Below are 24723 nucleotides of genomic sequence, written 5' to 3' on the forward strand. Positions count from 1 at the left end.
GTCTAAAGCCATTTTTGTAACAAAAGTATTGTCTATTACCTTCTTAGCTACTTCGCTACTGCACAAAAGGGTGCATGTTTACAGCTAGATAGCAGCCTCCATGCAAAATCCAAGTGGAGGTGGAGCAGCATAAGTCTGTCTCCCTGCAAAGAGAAGGTGGGCTTCAGGTAAATAGAGGAGAATTTCACCTGCACTTGGTACAGTGAGGTAAAAATGAAAATGCCAGTGATAGTCTCCTTTAGGCTTTTAGGTTGGCCATGTTCACTCTAAAGAAAAAGGCCATTTTTCTACTGTGTGCCAGATTTGCCTAGGGGGAGGAACAAAGATTTTAGCTCAGAGCAAATGTTTGGGAAGAGCATCCACATTAGCTCCTGCAACTTTTAAGTCAAGATAGGCAACAAGAGAAGCAAATCCATGAGGAGAAAGGCTAGTTTGCAGCTGCACCAGCTTAACACATTCCAGAATGTAATTGCTTTGTCTTGACCAGAGTTTTGAACTCAAACTGACCTCTAAATCCAAGTCTAGACACAGCTGTAATTTCGTCTACCTCGCAGTGCTTAATGACTTCCTCCACCCCTGGGTTTGGAGGTCAGGGGACCAATTTGCTTCCCTCCTGGCCTCAGTAGTGTGCTGCGTACACGTTTTTGGACACGGCCCTTCCTACTTGAAGAAGGTTCACCAGGAACTGAAAAATTCACAGGGTTGCTCTCACTGAAAAATGCCAAGTAGGAGATGCCTGCATTCTCCCTTTCTCCTTTAGAGTTTATATTGGGTGTTGCAACAGAAAATGTTCTTGATAGAAGGTTCATAACCATAACACTCAGAGAGGTATTAAGCGACAGTTAAGTGCTCAATCAGCTTGAATTTCCCTTATGTTCGGGTGACTATTGGGAAAATGGCAATAAAACAAATGCACTGGATAGTAAATCCCCCTTTGCTATATGGTTTCTTATTCCAAGTTTTCGTATTCGTCAGTCTGCCTCTTTATTTTTGTTTTAAGGTTTCTCACCCATCCCGTGCTGCTTTTACACAGCATATGCCATGAGAATTCCTCTACCAAAAGGTCAAAACATTTCTTTCGATTGTGGCTTCCTCAGTTGGAGATTGAGATATTGGACTCTGCATTTTTTTTTCTTGACCTGCTTAGCTTCTGATTGCAAGTGTGAGCTTCTCTCAAATGTCAGGCAAAAACCCACGCAGGCTAGTTTCGTGTCTGTTTGCCACATTACGCAGGCTGATGCTTTATCATCAGGTGTAAACAAAGGGGAAATATTTTAAGTCATTGCACGAATAAAATTCTAGTGTTGCACTCAAATTATGATGCCATAAGAAAAGGAGAGTATAATAAAGATGCTTAACTTCCTAACAAAATCCAGAGACGAGAGTTTGGCTGAGGCCTGCCACAAGTTTCTGGCCAATGATTACAGGACATTGTTTTTATTTTAATGCTATTCTTGGGAACCATTGAAGCAAAACAAGGTTGTCATTCTGAGAGGAGTCATTCTCTTTGCCACGTACTCCAAATGCTGATCAGCACAAGTCCTGGATTTGTTTAACTAGAGTTTGAAGGTGAAGAGATGGTTTCTGTCCCCTGTCTCAGCTTGCTGAGAGTACTTTTCTTGCTCTGTAGCAAGGGGAATTCCTTGAGAATTAACCTGATTTCTTGGTTCATTTTGCTTCAGGGGTGGGAGGGAGGGAATCGGCCCTGCAGTTTCAGACCAAGAGTTCGGAACAGGATTTCCTCGGTCTTGCATCTAAGCTACTGCTTTGGTTTCAAAAGCATTGAACCCCTGGCAGGACTCTCAGTGAAGACTGAGTCAGCTGCAGCTGCCTCTAAAAATCACAGGGTACCTAACTAGGGCTTTATGAGGCTCTTGGTTTTGGACCTGGCAGTCTTCTGGGCACCATCTGTTTGGTTTGGCTCCCGCTCCCTGGCGGAGTGCTGGCTTATGGCATCTGGCAGTTGGAGGTCATTGCAGATGTGCAGGCAGCCCTGTGCTGAGTAACCCCCAGCGCCTGCAGGCTGAGAAGAGCCATACGTTATTTCCTGCACGTCCTAAACGTAGGGTTGCAAGAGCTGAGCCAAGGGTGGACGTGTTCGTCTGGTGACTGAATCCTGGTATTTACTTTACACAGTCTCAATGGAGTTGTGGGCTCCATGGAGAAAAAGGCTCTGTTGCTGACAGCTCCCCAGTGCTTGGAGTCACCCTGGCTCACTCCTGGCCCTGTTGGCAACTGGATGGGAGGCCACTGTGTGGGTATATTGGTAACGCACAGCCTGGGACCTCCCTTGCTGCCGCTGCCAAGTGTTAAGCAGATGCATGGCAGTACTTGTTGCCTAATTCTTTGTCCGTGTTACAGTGACTCAGCTCAGTTGGAGGAAGGAAGTGGGGTGAACCTGCTGGAGACTGATGTATGCAAGATGCATTATAGGCAGAAACATTTAATTCTGGCCTACTGAACAGTTTGGCTATTTTATGTTGAATACTTAGGAGATTTCCTCTTTAATCCCTGTCAAGCATGCCTCTGGCCCACAACTGCTCTGTAGGAAGACTAGCCGTGCCACTGCTCAGCCATATGAATAAAAGTGCTTTCCTTTGCCTGCTCTCTCTCAATGCGCTAGGGAAGAATTTGTTGAAGCCTACGTGAATTACATCTTCAACCTCTCCATCCATGAGTGGTACACGGCCTTTTCCACTGGCTTCCTGAAAGTGTGTGGTGGGAAAGTCCTGGAACTCTTCCAGCCCACAGAGCTCAGGGCCATGATAGTTGGAAACAATAACTACAACTGGGAGGAACTGGAGGAGGTAAACTTTCCCTCTTGCCTTATGTTTCTTCTTTTTCACAAATACCAGGATGGGGCAGTTGGGTGAGATGGGCACTAGCCTGGAACATGAGATGTGATAAACCACAGATGTCTTTTTCTGTATTCCTTGTACACCCTGCCATCACTCACATGAAAGCTCCTATTTTACTGGGCTCTCCTGCTTCTGATAAAGCTCAGGGAGGGAAGTGGGGATGAGAAAGGATAGAAGAGAAGGCTTTCCATCTGCTCTGTTTAGGGATGAAGCCTAAGACTGAAGGGAAGAGACAATATTGGGGTCTTTACCCAGAGTAAAACTCACTCCAGTGCACAAAGGGAAAAAGTAGAGAGCCAAGGGCTCAGAGGGGAACCTGGACACTGAGCAAGAGTTGTATCCTCTCAAAATGCAGAGATCAGCGAGTTGCTTGCTCTGCCCCAGCCTCAGCAGTGGAACTGGCTTTGCAATGCAGAATGCATGATTCTGTCCATGAGTCCAGCCTGTGAACAGGCACCCCAGGATTCCTCTCTACACTTGTTAATTAGTCAAATAGCTGGAAGTGTAGCACCTTCCTCTTGCGTATTGCTAGGAGAGCCCTTTTGTGGTTCTTTGAGCTGTGGTATTGCCCATGACACATCCTGTGCTCTCTTTCATGACTGTCAGACGTGGATCTGACATCAGATACCAGAAGAGATCAGCTCTGGTTTCTGCTTAGTCTCTGCTTTCTAGTGCGAGGTGAAATGATGTGACTTTTTGATTTTAACAGAGTGCTGTCTATAAAGGAGACTACACTGCGACACACCCAACTGTGAGAATGTTTTGGGAAACCTTTCATGCATTTCCCTTGGAAAAGAAGAAGAAATTTCTCTGTAAGTATCTTGTAGTGATGTAGGCTGTCTCCTGAAATTTGAAAATTGGATGTGTGTCTGCCCAGCTCCAGGGTCGCTGCACTAGCTGCTAGAAGATGATCCAACCCAGACGGCTAGCCCCTGAGTTATCTACTAGTCAGATAATCTTCTGCTTTCTCCCTCTGTTGGTTTTCTCTTCTTTGTTCATTTTCACCCTCAAAATCCCTGCATTTCTGCTTTTAGAAGCATGTGGCATCACTGAGCTGATCTCTGCAGCGTGCGATCCAGTGCAGTCTCTCTCGCAGTGAGCGTGGCCTCTGCACATGTCGCCAAGTGGTGAATTCATAAGCAGTCCCCAGTGCCCTTCTGCAATCTGGTTGCTTCTTCTGCAGGCTGAGTTTGCAGACATTGCTGCACTCCTACCGGGGGCAACAGGGCAGTTGTGGGGTAACAAGTGGAGAAGCTCGTGTATCAGGTAGCAGGAAAATGGGGCTGCGCGTCGGAGTGAGCAGGTAACAGATGGCTGCCCTCCGGTGGGTGCTGTGCTGAGAAGGAGAGGAGAGCCCCTGAAAAAACGGCCTCAGGGAGGGCGCGCTCTGCATTCAGCAGGGCACATGGACACAGTGTGTGGCCGTGTTTTCCTTTGAGCGTCCCAGCCACCCACAGATCTGAGCTGCTGGAGGGCACGCTTTACTTGGGGACAAAATGGGAGGGGAATAGAAATACATGGTTTTAAAGGCAGATGGTTCTGAGTTTGTTGCTACAGCTGACAACTTTTGTTCCCTTGGGGATGGTGTTAACCTGGGAAAGAACTGAAAAGAGCCCATCTTTATTTTGGCCTGGTTTTGTTTCCTATTCTTGTACCCACTAATCTATATCTGTTTGGAAACAGTTGGTTCCAACCACAGAGACGGAGGCGTGCTGAGGAAAGCACTTTTCTCTTGATACCGTTGACAGATTATTCAGCTTTAAATATTCTAGATGAACTTAGCTCCAAGAAGTGATGTTTAATCAACCGTTCAGTCCTCAGACCTTAATTTACTCCTTAAACTGACCCTTGCAGAGTCCTTTCCTGTTCTTTTACCCCTGCCAGTCCTAGAGAGCAGCCCTCGTCCCGGCTCTCCAATCCTCCACTGAAAAGTGCCTGTGCAGTCTTGAGTCTGCGGACGGAGGAGAGGCATTTTCCTGAGGACAGCAGCAAGCCTTGGGGCTGGTGGAAAAAGAGCTGAGGAATCACCCATGCTGGGTCCCCAGCCCTGAGACTTTGTTCTGGAAAACTAGTGTGTCCTTTGAAGACCTGAAAAAGCCCCCCCCACCCTTGTCAGCCTCCTGCGAGATGCGGCGGGGTAGGACATTGGGTCTTGCTATCTGCTTAAAAAATACACTCCGTGGCATTTGCCCCCCACCTTAGTCTCAGGACTCACTGTGATGCTGCAGGGCTGCAAAGCACGGTCACATCAGCACACTCAGATGTCCCCACTGCCCTGGCAGACTCCAGGAGGTGCATGTCTGTCCGTCCCGCACTGCAGCGAGGTCCATGCGAGGGGCAGGCCTGGCGCCAGCCTTCCGCCAGGCAGTTGTTCAGATGGGCCCGTTCCTCTGAGCCTGAGACCGTGGCTACTTCAGTGCGTCGTTGGGAGAGCTGAGCCCAGCAGTTTGGCTGAGCTGGGGGGCCACCATCTCATTACTGGGCTAGGCCTGGTGAGGATGGGGAGTAGGTGCAAACCTGAAGTAGTTGCTGTCCTCTTACTGCAGCGGTTTGCTTGCAACAAACCCAGCAACGCATGGCCAAACTTTTGATGGTGCAGCTCCTCTGCCTGCAGCTATCTTTCATATCAGCACATGCTTCAAGGAAGATGTTGTTTTGGGAAAGGCTGTAGGGTAAAACCCAAATTTTATTGCCCTTGCAAAGAATAACAGATGGCTTCAGAGAAGTGTAAGCTGAACCACCAGCCTGGCGGTGGCTCGTGACCCTTCTTCTAACACGAGGTGGACAGGGAGGAGCTGAGCATGTTCGTGTGAACCTGGGCAGCTGTGAGTGAGTGGTCACAGCACTGGACCTTTCCTCTGGACGAGGATCAGGGCAGTGCTTGAGTCATTTATGGTCTCCATGGCTGTGTGCTGCCCTCCAGCACAGCACTCCTCCCTGGGGCGAGTTGCCGCCTTTAACAGACACACTGGCGGACGACTGCTGAAGAGGCACCCATGTTCCAGTTAGGTTTTTTTCCCAAACAAATGAGCAGCAAACCAGTTGTCCTGCATGCTTGAGCTGGACAAACTGGCCAAAACGTGCACACTGAGACCAGTGGCTGTGGAGCGATGGAGTCTGCCCCGGGCTTCAGCTTGCCCACCCTAACCCACCTGCCTTCCCTCTGCTTTTCCCAGTGTTTCTGACGGGCAGCGACCGCATCCCAATCTACGGTATGTCGAGCCTGCGCATCGTCATCCAGTCCACTGCCAGCAGTGAGCAGTACCTGCCTGTGGCTCACACCTGCTATAACCTTCTGGACCTGCCCAAGTACAGCAGCAAGGAGATCCTCAGCGCTCGGCTCATCCAAGCCATCGATCACTACGAGGGCTTTAGCTTAGCTTGACCGGTAGGGAAGAGACACAGACGCTTGGGTACGGAGGAAAGAAACAGTGGGGTTGGCTTTATTTTTGTAAGGGAATGGATCGTAACATTTTGGGGAAAAATATAAGTAATAGTAATAATAGTTACAGATGATGCAGAGTCTCAGCCTGATGCTGTCAGCATCTTCTGGGATTTCAGCAGGGAGAGACTATTGCTTTGAATTTTTTCTGATCCACTGAAGGAAATCAGTTCAGTGGGATTTTTTGTTGTTTCCCTTCTCACTTCACACCACTGCCTTCCCAGCAACTCCTTGTAGTTTGCTTTTACTGCCCCTGCACACACAGACTTACCTCTCCTTTTAGTCCAGTTTAAATATTTTGATGTTCTTTGCATTTTAGGCTATGGTGGAAATTCAGGATGAAACAGTGATCTTCTTTTTGAAAAGCTGTGATTTTTCCCTATCCTTTTTTCCTCCCTTTTTAATGCAAGCTGGTTCTTGCTTGCTTTGAATGGATATATCCCCTCTGCCCCTTGGTCTGGGCAGATGGGTACTGGGCTGGGATGTCATTTGTGACCTCCCAGTACAGTATATTTGTTATGGTACATGCTCCGCCTTCTCGCACCAGGCTGTCTCACGGTGAGTACGGTGGTTTGGGGGTTGGCTTGTTTTTCTTCTTTTGTCTCAAATTTTGTTCCCAAGCAGTATCTTCTTAAAAAAGCCTCAGACTCCTCTGGAGTGGGGGTTGTGTTCGGGCTTTTGGAAGAACAAACCGTACCTATAATAATGGGTTTCTCAAATTGCATCTCTCTTGTATTGTGTTTCTATGTTGGTAAGTCTACAAGATAGACAGGGTGGGCTTAACTGGGTCCTGTTTTTCCATCTGAACAGACGTGTTGTTCCAATACAAGGTGAGGTGGCTGCTTTTACTACTGCTGCCTTTTTCCAGAAGTCGTGCGTGTGTGTGTGCGCACGCGTGTGTGTGCACGTGTGTGTGTTTGCAAGCTCTCCAGTCTCATGAGGTCAGAGAAGAAGAAATAAGCATGAAACCTACATTCATGTATTAACCCTCTCTTCGGAGATTGGTTTTATTTTTGCAGTTGGGATTATTTTCTGGGGTTTAAACTGTTTGAGAGGAGCCCTTTCACTTGTCAGCGATTTTGCCTGCTAAGTGCTGGGGGCCTCTAAAGGACAATCTATATGAATTAGATTGGAAATGTACATTAAGAGGTGAGTAGGCAAAAGCATGAACTAAATATATCCTATAAGATCAGAGAGCCTTTATCCTCTTCACCCTGATCCCATCCCCCATTAAATGAAGTTTGAATGATCCCCCATTTTTCAAGTCTTGGTGTAAATCTCATTTTAAGCATATGGTGGTTTTGGAATGGACTTGTTATTAGGACATGCAGTATTTATGCACCATGTTCAATATATAATATTGAACTTTGCACCTCGTAACAAAAGGTTTTCGGCTTCTGGATTTTTTTTTTTTTTTTTTTTTTTTTTTTTTTTTTAAAAGACAAGCTGGTGGCTACACTGAGAGCCCTTCAGCCTCTTTATAATACAGCATTAAAGACAAATATACAATTATAGCAAATGTTTATTTTCTATGTGTGTGTACATAGTTCAGTATTATGCAATAAATTTGATGTCTAATTCAGACAGAATGGCTGCCTTTGTGTCGGAGGCAAAGGAGGGGCTGAAGGGAGGTTGGAGCAGCTCCAGGCGCAGGGTTTGGTTCCTCTGCCTCCCCAGCTGGTCCCCAGCACGCTGCGGTGCAGCTGCGCGCACCCGTGCCAAGGGCTCCGCGTGCTCTCCTGGCGCCCTGCCTGGGACCCCAAGGCACAAGTCGCTGCTGCCCCCCGTTAGGGCTGGTGCGCTGGTCGCCGCCCCGGGTGTCCCACATGCACCCAGGGTCACCGGAGGTTTTTTACTCGTTGATGGACGGTGCGCTGTTAACTGGCGGTCCGGCACCGATACCTGCGGGAGCCCCACCGGCAGCGCAGCGGGTAAGCCACCGTGCTGGGCGCTGGCCAAGTGTGCGCGTGTGTGTGTGTGTGCGCGTGTGTGTGGAGCCACCAGGCAGTTTTGAGCATGGATGTGGCTGCCAGCGCCGGGCCAAAACCGGCCTTTCGGCCAGGGCATGTCGCCCCAGTTGCTTCGGGAAACCCAACAAACGAACGGATCCCAAAATGGAGAGGAATGGGGCAGATGGCACCCTCTTGGCAGGTTGTGTGAACTGCAGTGTGTGGATCCAGAAAAAAACACCAATAAGTTAGCCTGGTGGTGCATGCCCAGGTCAACATCACAGTGGGACAGCATTAATTTATTATTAATATTAATGTTAACATAGTGTGTTAATATATGATTTCCATAATACAATCTTAAGGCTTCAGGTCTCCTGAGCATCTGAAAGAATGGCTCTGCTTATCTTTCCTTTAGCAGTGCTTGTAAATACATTGTATTCAGGTACGGTTAATAAGGAGGTAATATGTGCATATCTATCTGATTTTCTGGCTTATATTTGTTTTCAATTAATAATTTGAAATTAATGTTGTTTATAATATAGCATATATTTATAATATACAAATATAGTCAATATATAGATTGTATTAAAATATGTATTTAAAATTTTTGTGTTATATGAACAAGATGATTGGAAATGAGAAGTGAAATGGAAATACTTTGCTCAGAGTCAGGATGCTAGGAAAAAATGGCAGCCACTGAAAAGAGGATCTTGGTGGTACTGGTTAAATGCCAGCCATGGTCAAGAGTTTTTGATCAGAAAGTTAATTTCAAACCAAAACAGAACCCCCCCCCCCAGCCAGACACATGCACACGCACACACATGCACGTACACACATGCATGTACACACACGCGCGTGTGCACACGCACACCCACACACACCCCTTGCCCCAGTGCGCCTGATGCTTTGGGGGGGCCCTGAGACAAACACGCAACCCGTGCAGTGCAGCAGCAGCTCAGGAAATGGCAGATAGCTGCAACTGTAAAAACCCCCAACCAAAAAAACCCTCCCGCTCTGCCTGTGCCTTCCTTTTGCCCTCCTCGGGGCCGGGCTTTCCCATTTGGAGCTGCAAAGCCCCAAGCTGGCCCAGCTGTACCCCTGCCTCCCGTTTGGGGGGGGGGGGGGGGGGGGGGCTGGCTGGCTTTATCTCACACGTGCGTTGTTGGGGCTTTTTTTGATTCCCCCCCCCCCTACTGGTGTTTTCTTCTACTCCAAAGGGACCTTTGCCCCCAGCCTAGCGCTCAAAAGGTGCTGTTAAAGCAAACAGGAAGTAAAACCTTGATTGGGGGGGGGGGGGGTTGCCCCTTTGGGCCTTTCAGGATCCGTGACCACCCCGTGGTTTTGGGGAGCGGCCGGGGGGGGGGGGGCTGCTGCCTGTGCAGGGCAGCCCAAGACGTGCTGCGCACGGCTGGCATGTGCACCGGGGTTGGGGGGGGGGCGGGGACAGTGGCGCCGCTGGCCATGACTTCGGCTGTGCACGGAGGGGACAGAGGGGGACCAGCCGGGGAGGGGTGAGCCTGGGGGCAGCAGCTGGTGAAGGCCCACGGGGAGGGGGCGTCTGGCCTGGGTGGCTACAGGGCTTGGGGGGGGGGGGGGGACATGCAGTGTCACTCTGTGTGTGTGTGTAAAAAAAAAAAAAAAAAAACAAACCACATATGATGTGTACGTAAACATACCTGTATAATATATATGTATTTAGATTATATGTACTGTGCAGCTGTATATACATACAGGTATACATACACAGTGCATGTGTGTGAGAACACATACACAAATACAAATGTATGTATGCATACCTATATATAATATATGCCAGCATGTTATATATGTGCACACTACAAATACATGGGCATCTACATACGTGTGTATATATATATATATATATATATATATACTTATACACAATATACTATATGTGTGTGCGCATGAGTACACACACACACACACACACACTGCATATTGTGCATAAGTGTATTGTGTGTGTATGTATACATAGATATGCATTGTATAGATAGTATAAGTACATATAGAGTATATATTATATATAGGTAGGTGTATGTACATTTTGTGTGTTTTTACAGGGGTGTGTGTGTGTGTGTGTGTGTGTGTGTGTTTAACACATGTATGTATTGTCTATAAATACAAATGTATGCAGATACCCATATACACATATATTTGCTATAAATATAGGTAAGTATATGTAAATATGTATTGTGTGCATGTTCACACACAGTATGTATAAGTACATATGTATGTAGATACATATGTGTATTGTTTGTATAAAATATATTTATGATATCGGTATGTGTATGTGTGTATATATATATGTACACACACATATGAAGATGCATACACCTCTATTCTATATATAAATAGATATGGGATATATGTTATATATTGGTATGTGTAGGTATTTAAATAGTGTGTAGTACATGTAGATATACATGTGCATTGTATATATAATATCTCTGTGTGTAGTATACATTTTATATATAGTTGTGTGTATGTACACACATATATATTCTGTGTATACCTAGACACAATACACTATATGTGTGCACTGCATATTGTGCTTAAGTGCGTGTGTGTGTGTGTGTGTGTGTGTGTATATATACGCACTCATGTATATGCATATATACTATAAATATATATCTATAAAAGTGTGTATATGTATAATGTGTATTTTTAACACTGTATTCTGTATAAATATGTATGCACACGTGTATGCAGCTAGACAAGTGTATTGTGTATATAATATAAATATATATAGTAGATACATAAGTATGTGTATGCCAATATATTGTTTGTGTGTGTGTGTGTGTGTGTGTGTGTGTGTGTATACACACAGTGTGTATGCACATATATATGTAGATACATGCCATATTTGTATTGTGTATATATAAGTATATATGATACATATAGGGTGTGTGGGTGTGTGTGTGTGTGTGTATAAACAAACATACACAATACCCATTTTTGTGAACACACACACAAATATGTACATACACATACCTATATATTATATATATATCATAAATGTTAAATATACATGTATCTATGCATATATAGTATATGTATACTGCATATTGTGCATAAGTGGTTTTTTTTATATATAGACATGGCTCTTGCATATATACTATAGATGTGTGTGTGTGTATGTATTCAAATAGTGCATATTTTCAACAGTATTCTGTAAAATATTCATATGTATACACATGTGTATGCAGATAGATGCATATTGTATGTGTAATTTAAACAGATACGGTAGAGAGTTATGTGTATGCAAGTATGTCATGTGTTGTCACAATGTACGTAGATACATGTATGTTTTATATATAATGTTATATAGGTATGTATACGTATATATTTGTGTGTACACACGTGTCTTGTGTATAAGTAAGTATATAGGCACACACATATATGTAGTTACATGCAAATGTCTATATTGTATATATGATATATTTTATAGATAGGTATGTGTATGTACACATAAATTGTAATACTTGTACACAACACGTTTGTGTGAACACATAAATATGTATGTAGATATGCATACCTATATAAAGTATGTATCATGTCATATATACAATACATATGTATATCTACGTGCATATAGGTCTGTGTGTTACTTATACACAATACACACTATATATGTGTGCACATGCCATATTGTGCATGTGTAACGCACACTTATGCACAGTATGCCATGTGCATATATACATGCACACATATGTATATTGCATATATACTGTAGCTATATGTGTGCATGTGTGTGCATGTATACATATAGCATCCATTTTTAACACCATGTGTGTTGTGTATCAATATTCATATGCACATATGTATGCAGATAGACATATGTATTGTATGTATAATATAAATATATATGGTAGATACATAGGTATGTGTATGCAAATATATGTTGTGTGTGGTCATACAATGTATGTAGATACATGTGTGTGTTTTAATATATTATACATATTGCATAGGTATGTGTACATATATTGTGTGTGTGTACACACATATAGTGTGCCTTGAGTACATATGCACACACACATATGTATGTAGATACGTGCATGTTTGTATTGTATATGTAACATGATATATAGGTATGTGCATGTACATATATATTGTATGTACTTCTACACAACATATATGTACACGTTCCTGTGTATCTACATACATATATGTCTGTGTGTCTACTTATACACAGTACACGCTGTATATATGTGTGCACATGGCATATGTGCATAAGTGTGTATATATTTATATATACACACACGCACATTGCACATATGAATGTATATATAAAACTGTGTATGTTTAGATATAGTGTGTATTTTTAAGTGTATTCTGTATATATAGTCATATGCACACATTTATGCAGCTAGATGTGTATTGTAGATATATATGGTAGATACATAGCTATGTGTATGGAAAGATATGTTGTGCATGTGTACACACATAGTGTCTTGTATATAAGTATATATGCACATATATATGTAGATATGTGCCTTTTATTGTATATCTAAATATGTGTATGTATATATTGTGTATACTTGTGAATACACATATGTGTACATACACATACCTATATACATTATATATACATGTGTATGTACATATGTCCGAGTACACTTATACATAATACACTATATATGTATGTGAGCACAGCATATATTGTGCATATATGTGTATATAATATCTACATACATCTGTGCACTTTATATGTTATGTATGGTATATATTATATATAGGTATGTGTATGTACATATCTGTTAAGCGCTTGTGTTTGCATTTTGTGTTTATTGTGTATAAATACAAACACATATAGCTATAGATGTGTGTATATAATATAAATATATAGGTGTATATTATCTAGAGGTAAAGGCATGTAAATATGCAGCATGTGTGTATAGCATGTATTGTGTATAGGTATACACACAGATGTAGATACATGAATGTAGTGTACATATAAAATACGTATTATATACAGGTATGTATATGTATATATGTAGTGTGTGTGTTCACATCTGTAGTGTATTGTGTATAAGTATGCACACTGTATGTAGGTACATACACATGTGGGTATTGTATATATTATATAGGTATATTTATGTACATATGTATTTTCTGTGCTCACATGCATAGTGTCTTGTGTATAAGTGCATGTATAAACACACACATACATATGTAGATACGTGTGCATTGTACATACATATACCTAGACATATTTGTATTTTTTGTACATAGAGATAGTATCTACTTACACCCCGTACACTCTGTGTGTGTGTGTGAGCACATATGCATGTCTGTACATAGCTCCACGCAGGTGCACCGCTCCCAGCGGGCGCCCCATCCCTGTTTTCCCCCAGTCGTCCCCAGGCAGGCTCAAGGCAACGCTGTTTTCGGGCCCGGGCAATGCATGAAAAAGGGTCACTGGTTTCTCACACTAACGGGCCCAGTTATCAAGAGCTGCAGTAGCTTGGGTCCATGGGTGACAGATGTCACCTTGAGGTAACGTGGTATTTATCCCAGGGGTGGGTCAAACCTCCACTCCTTCTCCTTTTGATGATACCAAAGCCAAGCGTGGGAGCCAGTTCAGGGCTGCTGTCCAGCTGCCTTCTTCCTGGGCTGAGCAAACATGTGCGTGTCACACATTTGACAAAAACTGCCACCAAACACCTGCAGTCAAAATAGTTTTATTTCTTGTTTTATACAAAATACAATCATGTACGAAAATGTACACATAATGTTTGTCAATCCATTTACATTAAAAAAGACACCATAGATTCAAATTAAATTTGCTTACATAAATCATGTAAACATAGACCCAAGCCCATATTTGCTAAGGTTTCATTAGTTGTTGAATACACTGGTTGCATGAGCGTTATGTCATTGCTTTTATACAGCAAATGAAATCTGCAAAGGTGATTTTTTTTTTCTATCATTCAGCCAGGCACAAAAACACCCTCTGGTACTGCCTTCTGAACTCCAACCAAATCAAATATACTATATACACAAGAGTCATTTGTGTAAATGTATATATTGTTTGATGTACGTACATATCCACATAACAGAAGATGGTTCACCAATGCATGCAGGTGTCCAGGGAGAGGCACACTGATCACTTGGAACACACGCGTTCCAGCACGTTAAACACCCCAGGATGTCAGTGAATATACACGTAGCCTTTAGACTCCTTGAGAACACAACCCTCAATGCACAGGCAGATATTTAAAATAAAAGCATGTATAATCAGTGCCAAATCCCATCCTCTGCATTGCCCACCAAAAGACTCATGGATTGTTCAAATGTTTGCAACATAAATCCTTTGCAGAAGCAGATCTCCTCTGCTCTCGAACCCTCAAAGACCATATTTACCAGAATGTCATCATATTTAACATTAATAGAGCCCATCCCCTTCTAAGAAGGGACCACAGAGCCAGCAAATACGAACAGCAGCTCCTCTCCAGAACAGTAAGAGCGGGATTTAGGCAATTCAGAAGTAAGGAGGGATTTGTCTGTCCCTGTACAAGTGAATTTTGCAGTCAGACCTGTATCTCAAAACGCACGACAAAGCGCTTTGAGGAGCAGCGCCTGCCCTGAGAAGTGTTGGTACATACACAGGTACGCATCTCATAGCAAGGGGCCTCCTCTCCTGCTGGAGGCAGCAGGGAGATGGCTATTACCTCTCGTAGCAATGGGGCCAGGCTCCAGCATGGTCCAAGCATGTGAATCACTGGACTGCTCCCCATGGGCAACTGAGTGAAATCACTTCCAAGCGCACAGCTATGAAATGGAGCTGCTCAGCCCATGCAGGCATGCAGCAGGCACATGGGTCCCAAGTTTCGCTCTGGTTCTCTTGATGGTCCTGGTTCTAACAAATAGCTGTTTTTGTAACAAATATTAAGATTATTTGTTCCAGTAACTCCAGTTAGTTAGAATATTCGAACCAGTAACCTCTGCCAAAACAGGAGGTGCTTTGTAAGTATACCCACTGTGATACGGGTGTTTTTGCCCTTCAGGAATATGTCAATATCTACAGAAAGGAAGAAGCGATCCACTGCTTCCACTGAGGGATTACTCATTACAGTGTGTCAATGAATGTATCACTATTTTAATTTCCAAATGCAAAGTTCCCCATCTGCAAGTGAACAAGCAAACTCCCCTCTCATGCCTTGGCTTAGAGAAACAGGTCTGGACCCAAATTCCCTCTCCCAACAGTCAAAAATCCTTGGATCCCTTCCCCAAGAGATGGAGAACGTGAACAACTCAAGCCCTGCACCCTACACACCAAGCACTAGCTGGTCTCTTGTGCGAGGAAGCCCAGGCCGCCTGCACTTCCGCACGTTTAACAACACCCTTTGTAGCAATGGCAACAGAGCAGCCGCCCTGGGGACAGCCCCGCTAACCAGCCGCTACCACGTCAGCCTGGCGCTGGCCCAGAGCAGCTGCGCCCCACAGACAGGGCAAGCTGCGCCTCAGGACACCGTTTGGACAAACAGTCTCAGACCACAGCCCGGCTCCCAGCTCGGCTCCTTTCAAGCGCCCTGAATCACCGTTTTGCAAACATCTCCTCCAAAGAGGACTCTGGCAGCATCTCCACCTGGAGGCTGTCTGGCAGCACTTACCACCTGAAACTTGCATATACCAGTAATAACAACTGATGTCTTAGCAGAATGATTAGGAGATAAGATGCTTTAATTACACTACCTTTAACATAAACATCCATTATTTGACTGTTTACTCTGGAGTAAACAATAAAAGCAAATGCAACCTGTGAGAATGACAAGTTTTTCTCAATCTTTAACTCTTGCAATCTTATTTTGTCCACACCCAGTTCATCTCATTTAAATAAACCGCAACCATTTATTACACCAGCACATGGTAATACACAAACATGCGTGTCTGAAATAGCCCCAACTCCTGGGAAGCCAGTGACCCAACAGACCATAGTGCTGTCCTACAGCAGGCAGTATGTTCTAGTGTCACGGAAACAGGTTGTCTTATACTAACAGCTTATTTATATCACATAAAGTAGATTTTTGTACAGTACTTCACACCTTATAAAAACACACAGTCTTGTATTTAACATGTTCTCCAGTCAAACGTAATTGAAGTTGGCATGTACACTCTAAAGCCTACAGGTGAAATCACACAGGAAAACTGAAACTATAAAACAAAAGATACAGCTGTTGCTTGGATTGATTTAGAGGAGTGTGGTGGGGCAAACACCATTTGCTGCTATTTTGTGATTAGCGGGAAATCCCATTTACTGATTTTTCAAATCATTTGTGGGAGATACAAAGACACCATTATATTTTAGTGCTCGGTCTTTAGTCTTCTAGCCCTCATCCTGTGCAGCCCTCATCCTTCCTTGTCCCTGGAGAGGGGAGTCACAGTATCTTAAAACCCAGGACAGAAAGTTGAGTACTTGTATGTGCCTTTCCAGGACTGGGATTTTAAAATTCACTTATTGTCTATGATGTTCCTTCCTGGCAGTCTCCTTTGCGACTAGGCAGGTGATGAATTTTTGCCAAGGGGGAAGACTGTTTAAAAGAACAGTTTTAACAAGAGAGACGGCTAAGCGTGTTTTTTTTTTAATGTACAATTTCAGATAATAGGTTTTGTTACTTTTAGCTTTCAAACTTCAAAAATATAAACTCTCTAAAGTGCATAATTGTACTTACATTTCATATAAACTATCTGAAATTCTAGTAATATGCCATGTAAACAGCGGTAACTAAGCATCCAGAAAATGCTACAATCTCACCAGTTTAAAAATAAAATGGACTGTTCACTACATATCATTTATCAAGATTTGTCAGGGGCAAACCCCACCAAAACAGTTAATTTATCAGTACACAGTGCAAACAGGCTTTTAAAAAATAAGTAGAGAAAACATACTCCTGGGAAATCTTGGCCCACTGGAAAACATATGACTAGGAAGAAAAGGCAAGAACTGCTACTCTCGTCCTATATAAAGATGTCTAGGCCCAGATTCAGCAAAGCGCTCAAGATTTAGTCCCTCCTTATTCAACCAAAACCCGAATGGAGATCAACTTGAGGCATGTGCTCACCACGTACACTTGGAAGCACTTTGCTGAACTGGGCCTGACCGATACAAAACTGAGCCAACAGTAATGACTTTTTGGTAACCCAACATCCTTTCTCATTCCACTCTTCTACTAGCAGGGTAACACAGCAGCCATGTTGGCTCAGCAGTTAAACCTGAAATAGCTAAAGGGAGCTGACCATGGACTCTCAACAGAAATAAGACCAGGCTGAAGGACAAAGGCACAGCGCTGATTTTCTGCATTGTCCTGCATTCAGAAAGGCATTTGCCCTGGCCAGGCTTCCTTTCCAATCAGTCAAGTATCTTCAAAAGCAGTTTCCCACATTTGTGAGCCCAGCTAATAACCTCCAAAGATCAGATTTGCAGAGGTAACTCCCAAGCAATGGAAACCTGGCATCTCTGCAAAGCCAAGCCCTAGGTCAGGACATAAGTCCTCCAGACTCTTTGGAAATATAACATTCAGCCTTCACTGATCTTATATACAAGGAGCAATTCTGCAGTCAGTAGAAAACAACATAGAAAGTCCTCCTCCTAAGTGCTTTGACTGCTGTCACTAACAAATGCACATCACTGTGCGCACCCATTCAGACTATTAATGGGCATGTGTAAAAGCAAAAGGAAAAGGCTGCCTTTTGAAGTGTTTATGGGGTCCTAAGAGGCCAAAACACCCTCAGCATCAGTTTTTGCAAGAATTAACACAGTACACCAAGTGGAGGGAAATGATTCTAAGTAGCACAACCAAAATAGCTGTATTTGTGGGCCAGCTTGCCCATAAAAGTAAAGAGGTGGGGAGAAGTTCCGGGAGCTCACCTCTTGCCTCCTCCAGTGTGAGGTGTGCAAGGCCTGGCTATGACAACTGGCACTGCATTTGATCGCAGCTGTCCCACTGTAGCGCATTAGCTCGCCAGGGGATCAACACAAAAGACAGTAAGCTCAGAAACACTCCCTGCGACACCAGGGTTGAGTCCCGCTCCCAGGAGTTGCGTTTCTTGCCCCAATTCCCAGCCCTGGCTCTGGGCAGTGTGAATTTGTGCATGCAAGCCTCCGGAGTGCAAGACAGAGCCCAGATAGCCCAACAGACCTGGGAGCTCTCAGCTACTTCACATATTTTTGAACTCACTTTTGAACTCACTTCTTCATGCAGCAACTGTCTGACACGAGGACCTGAATCAAGTGTCTATAGCTATCCCAAGACTTACTTTTCTGAAGGTCCTAAACCAATTTGAAAATAGGTAATAGCCAAATTCTGCACCTGACACACTGACCCCTACATAGGCAGAACATGCTTCTCGGCTTTCAGTTCCCTGCAGCATCCTTCGCTCTAATATATTAATATAAACCAAAACCACTGGGAAGAAAAGATCCTCCTCTGATTCCCACAATCACAATGTCAGTCTGACTGACTGCATACATAAAAGAACAAAATTTAGGCTGGCCAGTATGTGCAACATGCACATGGGCTGTTCAGCTCAGGATCTTATGTTAGCATCAGATGATGAAGCACACGTATTAATGGAGTCTGTCTTCCAGATACCTGACCCCAGATATTTACTTGAGCAGCTACCAAAATCCCAGGGGATTTTGACTTGCAAGCTGTTAAAACGGCTTTTCTTCCCAGTAGCCCAAACATAGTCATAATGTTACAGCATCACCTTCCAAGTGGAACAAGCAGGCGAGCACACTGCTGAACAGCTCATCTCCTTTGCTATTCCAATCAGATGTAGGTACTTCATTCTGCTCCAACTGAATTAGCGGTCAAAAAAGCGGGAAGAAAACCCAGTTCAAGCCCGGGCAAGACTGTAACTCAAGCCAGGCCTGGGCTCTGACCAGGACAGTCTTCCAGCGTTTATATGGGGCAACAGAAGAGGCTGGACTCCAAATGGTCAGGTCAAAAGTCTGAGCTAACCTTTAATGTAGCTATGAGAGAACAGTCTTGGTGCCATCTGACCTGTGCCTTCACATTAGATCAGTCAGGGCACTTGTCTGGTAAACTAAAGTGGAAGGTATTTGATGATTTAATCACTATTCATCCTATTTTGCCTCTTGCTATGATATCCTGGAAAAAAAAAAAAAAGCAAGTCTGGCTTTGATATTCTAAATATTACAGGACCTGTAAGCAAATCAAAACGAAAGGATCCATTCAGTGCAGTCGCTGAGCGCAGCATCACATCTCCTACACTTGCAAACTCCATTTTGGGCATCTGGCCTGCAGACAGAGAGGACAATAGCAAGTCCCAAAAGTGATGGAAAGCCACCCTTCCTCCCCCTCCCACCTCTGGAAACGGCCTTTCAGTTCCCAGGGAGCTCCTCAGCCCTCCCCAGCCAGGCTCCTGCTGCATTTGCTTCATGCATTCATCTGTTTGGTGCTGTCTCTTTTCAGTTTACTGGCGAAAACAATCCCCTTCTTTACATGATCTTGGAGCTAATATCTCTTTTACTGATCAGGACCTCCAGCAGCCTCAGCTTGGCCTTAACCTGCTTGTATTCATTGTATTCTTCTGCCATAGGAGTGCGGTCTTCTTTCTGCACATTCCTAGTGGGAGAGAAAGCAGGCCATGAGGCTTCCTGTACCAGCACAACTCCCCTCAGCTGCCTCCCTCTGCCCCCACCAACAACACTAGGAGACAGCCCTACAGAACAGCTCCCCTTCCTCCACTCCCCAACATGGGACAAAATCAAAATATTTTTATATTTTCAGAGGGGGAAAAAAAAGGTGGGGGGGGGCACACAAGCTACTCCAGTGAAATGCAGGATACTTGCATATTGAGGCTGAACACAATATCACAGTTCAAAATGCAAAATCTTACTTGAAACATGCCCTACTTCACTGAAATTACCAGCCTCTACACAAGAGTTGAGGAACCCCCCCCCCCCCCAGCTCTTTCCATTTCAGGAGCCAGCAGAAGGTTATTCTGCTAGCAGAGCAAAATAAAATACAACTTCTTCCTGCTTGGAACCACACCACTTTAATGAACAGATAGATCTGTGAAAGGGAGGAAGATATCTGATCAGATTTCTCTTAGCTGATGTGAAACTGTCTCAAGTTTTCAATGATTTCACAAGAACCTCTAAGGATGATGGCTGGTGGCAAGAAGCTAACAAGATAATTAAAAGAACATAAATATCTTAAAGCATTTTATCAGGTCATTCATGAGGGACAATTTCTAAATACAAAACAGATACACAGAGCCACAGTTAAAAAGAGATACCTGTTAAACCTGTGTCTGAGTAGCAAGAATATGACAGAGATCTAAACATACTATATCCTTAGGAAAAAAAAAAAAAGAATTTTTTTTTACCATGGAGCAACTCTTCCATCATTCTGATCAATTGTGCTAGAGGCAGCTGGATTTTCACAATTTATACCTGTGCTTCCCACTGCTTGTCCTAAGACAACGTTTACAAAGAGCTGGAATCCCTGAAGTCTTTGAAAAAAAATACTATAATGGGCAACTGTAATGAATGTGGGTAAAACAACAATGACATTGTTGAAATATGTAAGACTGAATTCAGATAGCTTTCCATATTTGGAGCCCTCTGTAGATGCCAAACAGATTACGAGTAGCTGAAGGACAGAGTGATAGTTAAGAAATTATTACCTTCCATTTTGTCGGAAAAAATTATCTTCAAACTCTCTCAATTTTTTTCTGATTCGCTTTTTCTCTTCCCTGACATCTTGGAGCTGCTCTAACAGTTCAGGGCTGTTGGGTTTAAATAAACAAGATTATACATATCTACAGAATCATAACTGGAAACACAGAGTAAATCTACACAAATATGGTTGTATGGACACCAAGCAAAGGAACTGCTCCTGCAAGCAGCCCTGGCATCCTGATGTTACTTACAACATAAAATCCTCTGGATTTAATTCAGCAAAATGACCATATAAATAAGCTGAAGAGTGTGACAGGCCCCTTCCCTAAGGTGGTCAGGCATGCATTTCATAATTCACCACTAACTCCTATGAAACTTACAGCTTGCTGATGATGGGTCTGTATTTGGTGACATCTACAGGATCAAGATTTAAGGGTCAAGAATTAAGGCTACCACCTGTTTGTGTTTGCATCAGACCCATGCAGTAAGTGCTTAAAACTAACAATGCTAGTTCAACTTGACCTCACCAAAGACTGAAAAACCTTGCAGAGTACATGGTTGTTTTCATGATAAAGACTTGCCACAGGTGAAGTAGGAGCACTAGAATCCGAAGATACGAAGTCAAGTATCAGTATCAGGACAGGGTAGGAAGTTGTCCCAAAGTGTGTCATGAGGGCTATTGCATTTAAAAATAAAGCGCAAAAAATACTGACTCAGAACATAAATGCAAAAGTCAAAGTCCACACACTTTTCTGACAAATAAAATACTATCTTATCAAGAAGTAACTTTTCAAATTTGCCTGAAAATTCAACATACATAGATGCTTCATGAAGATTCGAAAGCCCCATATCCTGGTTGCTTTTTGATGGCATCTTATCATCCACTGGGGAAACAAAGCCATCAGCATCATCTTCTAGTTGATCCAAGAAGCTACGCACATTGAAATCTGTTTTCATGGTAATTGTGAAATCTGGCTTCAGACTGCTGTCCTCCTCAGATCCTTCCTCTTCTTCCTACAGAGAGGGACAGAGCACCCCCATAACAGAACAGGTTACTCCTTCCCTTGTCAGAAACGGGTACCTTCTTTCACCACATGCACTGGGGAACAGATATGAAAAGAAGTGGATAGGAAGAGCAAGCACTTTAATTGCTAAGCAATACACTACACTAGAATATCACTGATAAGACTCCCTGTACCCAAAGCATCTGTTGGAAAAGCTGTGACCACCAGCTCAGATTGATTAAGGAGACACAACACAACAACACTGAATGAAAAAAACCCTGCAGTTCTTAGCAACCTATTGCTTTGTTTAATCTATATATTCTGATGCAAGTAAAAACACTTCTAGATCAACAGCCATTACGCACAAAATCTAAAGCAGACCTGTCTCCTCTGCCTTTCCCTGCAAACACACCTATCAGCAATGTATTCATGATAGCATACAAGTTGTCAGGTTAAAATATGAAGCATTCTCAACAGATGCTGCCCAACAGCTCTCTCTGTTGGGCGAGTTCAAGGTCTCAGATGCTCATACAGTGATATCAATGAGCTCAGATCACTGTTTCAATGCAGGAGATGGTTGACTGTAAAAGCACTGCTGTTGCTAACTTGATCCTGAGATCAGCCGTCTACCTGGAACACACTAAAGACTGGAGTGGAAAAACTGTCTAGTGCAATTTCCCCAAAGTACATTGATGAACTGGCCATATTTAAATGTTTTCCAAAATTTCCAGGCACAACATTTGTAAGTGTCTCTGCAGCACTTGGTACTTGCTAATTCACAGTGTTCTCAACATAGTTTGTCCTGGGACACTGTCCAGAAATCATCTGGATTTTCAGGAAACAGTGTCCAGTTTTCTCTTACTTACAGAGACATTTCTTGAAGGCAGTTTTCAACCTTAATATAAAGAATGAGGCATGAACATTAGAAGAAGATAGCAAATGCTAGCAAGGACAAAAAGTCTCTTTAGAAAGATTTTTACATCCATGTAACTCTAATGGGGGAGGATCTAAGCATACACATAGCTTTAAAAGCTTTTGAGGGCTAATATCACTGAAATCTTCAAGTGTATGCCAAACTATATTGTTACATGGGGATCAAAAAAGCTATTTTCTTTACTTTTCTCCTACAGATTCCTTGCTAATAGTTCAATTATTCCTAAGGGATTTCTCCTATATTTGAAGCCCAAAGGGAGAAAGGAACATTGGGAATTGGTGGCATTTAATGGCAGTCCCATTAAATCCTCAAAGTCAATGATTTATAAATGCACACATTAGCATGAGATCAGAGTGTGCCCAGAGTTTTCTTCTTGTGGTAGAGCTCTAGGCCATGAAAATGGAATGCAAAGCCACAGGCTGAGAATTACAACTGAGATGGAGGCTTGAGGATGAAGAAAAGATTAGCTGGAGAGAATCTCTGAATAGTAACAACAACAACAACAACAAAAAGATACAAAGAAGTTTGAAAACATCTTAGGAAAATCTGCAGGGAACCGGTGAGAGTTAAAGCAATATTTAGCATATGATTAGATGAGACCATTTCTCCAAAAGTAAACCATATAGCTTAAGTAGAAGGCATAAAACTGAGCCTTTCAAGGGAACAACTGGTGCTGTGACTGCAGTCACGTACTATTTTAAAACCCTGCAGACAATGTCACGTTGGGCTGGGGGAGGGAAGGGAGACTGTCGCTTGCAGCCGTTTCCAGCACCCCACACATGCTGCCCTGCACTGCTGGTAATGGCAGCGAGGACCAAAGCGGGAGACCGCTGCTCCTGCTTGGGCATGGGGGAGGATTTGCTAGTCGTCCTAACTGGTAAAAATTGTACACTTTATTTTTAGGGAAATCTCTCAGGCACCAAAGCAGAAGCTCCTGTTCCCCTTCCTAGGAGAGGGAGGAGTTTCTGGATTCGACTCCTGGAGGGAAAGGAAAAGTGCAATTCTCATGAGTGATGTAACAAGCTGCTCACAAAGACAGAAGCAAAGTCTCTGTGTAACTTGAATCTGTAAATCTGGCACAGTCATTTCACCTCGAACCAAAATGATCTTCATTGATTAGACCCATTTGGCTGGCACCTGCTTGGATCTCCAGGCAATCATGAGGCATTTAAACTTTCTGAAGCCTCAAATATAAAATCTGCAGAGTATCCCAGTCATCACTGTTTCCAGCAAACAAGCTTCCCAATGATTTTTCTAAACACTGATAATATTCAAGATATTCTACCCAAATGTTTTGTAAGGCTTCACCTCAAATCACGCTTCAAGTTTTCATCCCTCAGCTGTCCTGAATGATTAAATAATAAATGATGGCTAGGGCCTGCCAAGATAGGTAGCACTCTGCCCACATTGTGCCTACGCAGGGGCCAAACTTTTGGGCCTTTTGGCAACTTCCTGTTTAATTCTGAGGGTTTTGTTCAGTTCAAAGCAGCCTTGTGGAGCTTCACAGGGTCTCATTTAAGGGTTAATAGGCTTAAGGTTGTCACCTTGACCTGCGCTCAAGAACACCATGGCTCTTGAGAAGGTCTATGCTCCCTGCATGACACCCCTGAGCCAGTGAGATGCTGCCAGGGCACTCCACGGGCACAGCACCAGCCAGGCTAGACACCAGAGACCACCACAAATGGCAGCTCTAAGTTCTGATGCTGGGTGCAAGCACAGGTGAAAAATAGAGGACACACTAAAACAAAACAAAACAAAACAAAACCAAACCTTCATTACAGATCTGATGCACCAATCACCTAGAAAATATTGAAGAGAGCTCAGTGATGACTAATAGCCTCCAAAGAGCAGTTTAACACGCTT

At 43.4% G+C, this 24723-nt stretch overlaps 2 protein-coding genes across 10 annotated transcripts in view; one reads left to right on the forward strand and one right to left on the reverse strand.

The window, feature by feature from the left end:
• HERC3 (HECT and RLD domain containing E3 ubiquitin protein ligase 3) overlaps positions 1-8853 on the forward strand; it is a 54940-nt gene extending 46087 nt beyond the window's left edge. For all 4 annotated transcript variants that reach the window (XM_067297521.1, XM_067297522.1, XM_067297523.1 and 1 more), the window contains 3 exons: positions 2624-2807; positions 3568-3670; positions 6035-8853. In XM_067297521.1, the coding sequence (XP_067153622.1) occupies positions 2624-2807; positions 3568-3670; positions 6035-6243 (496 nt within the window). In that variant the 3' untranslated portion in view covers positions 6244-8853. The remainder of the gene's footprint in view (positions 1-2623; positions 2808-3567; positions 3671-6034) is intronic.
• A 5082-nt stretch (positions 8854-13935) lies between these two features.
• FAM13A (family with sequence similarity 13 member A) overlaps positions 13936-24723 on the reverse strand; it is a 115847-nt gene continuing 105059 nt past the window's right edge. For 5 of the 6 annotated variants that reach the window (XM_067297528.1, XM_067297529.1, XM_067297526.1 and 2 more), the window contains 3 exons: positions 21740-21936; positions 20928-21029; positions 13936-19861 (listed from right to left, as the gene is read on the reverse strand). In XM_067297528.1, coding sequence (XP_067153629.1) covers positions 19735-19861; positions 20928-21029; positions 21740-21936 — 426 coding nt within the window. In that variant the 3' untranslated portion in view covers positions 13936-19734. Of the gene's footprint in view, positions 19862-20927; positions 21030-21407; positions 21599-21739; positions 21937-24723 lie in introns of those variants that run through there. The other variant, XM_067297531.1, reaches the window with a different exon arrangement.

Source organism: Apteryx mantelli, chromosome 5, assembly GCF_036417845.1.
Source record: "Apteryx mantelli isolate bAptMan1 chromosome 5, bAptMan1.hap1, whole genome shotgun sequence".
Taxonomy (NCBI): domain Eukaryota; kingdom Metazoa; phylum Chordata; class Aves; order Apterygiformes; family Apterygidae; genus Apteryx; species Apteryx mantelli.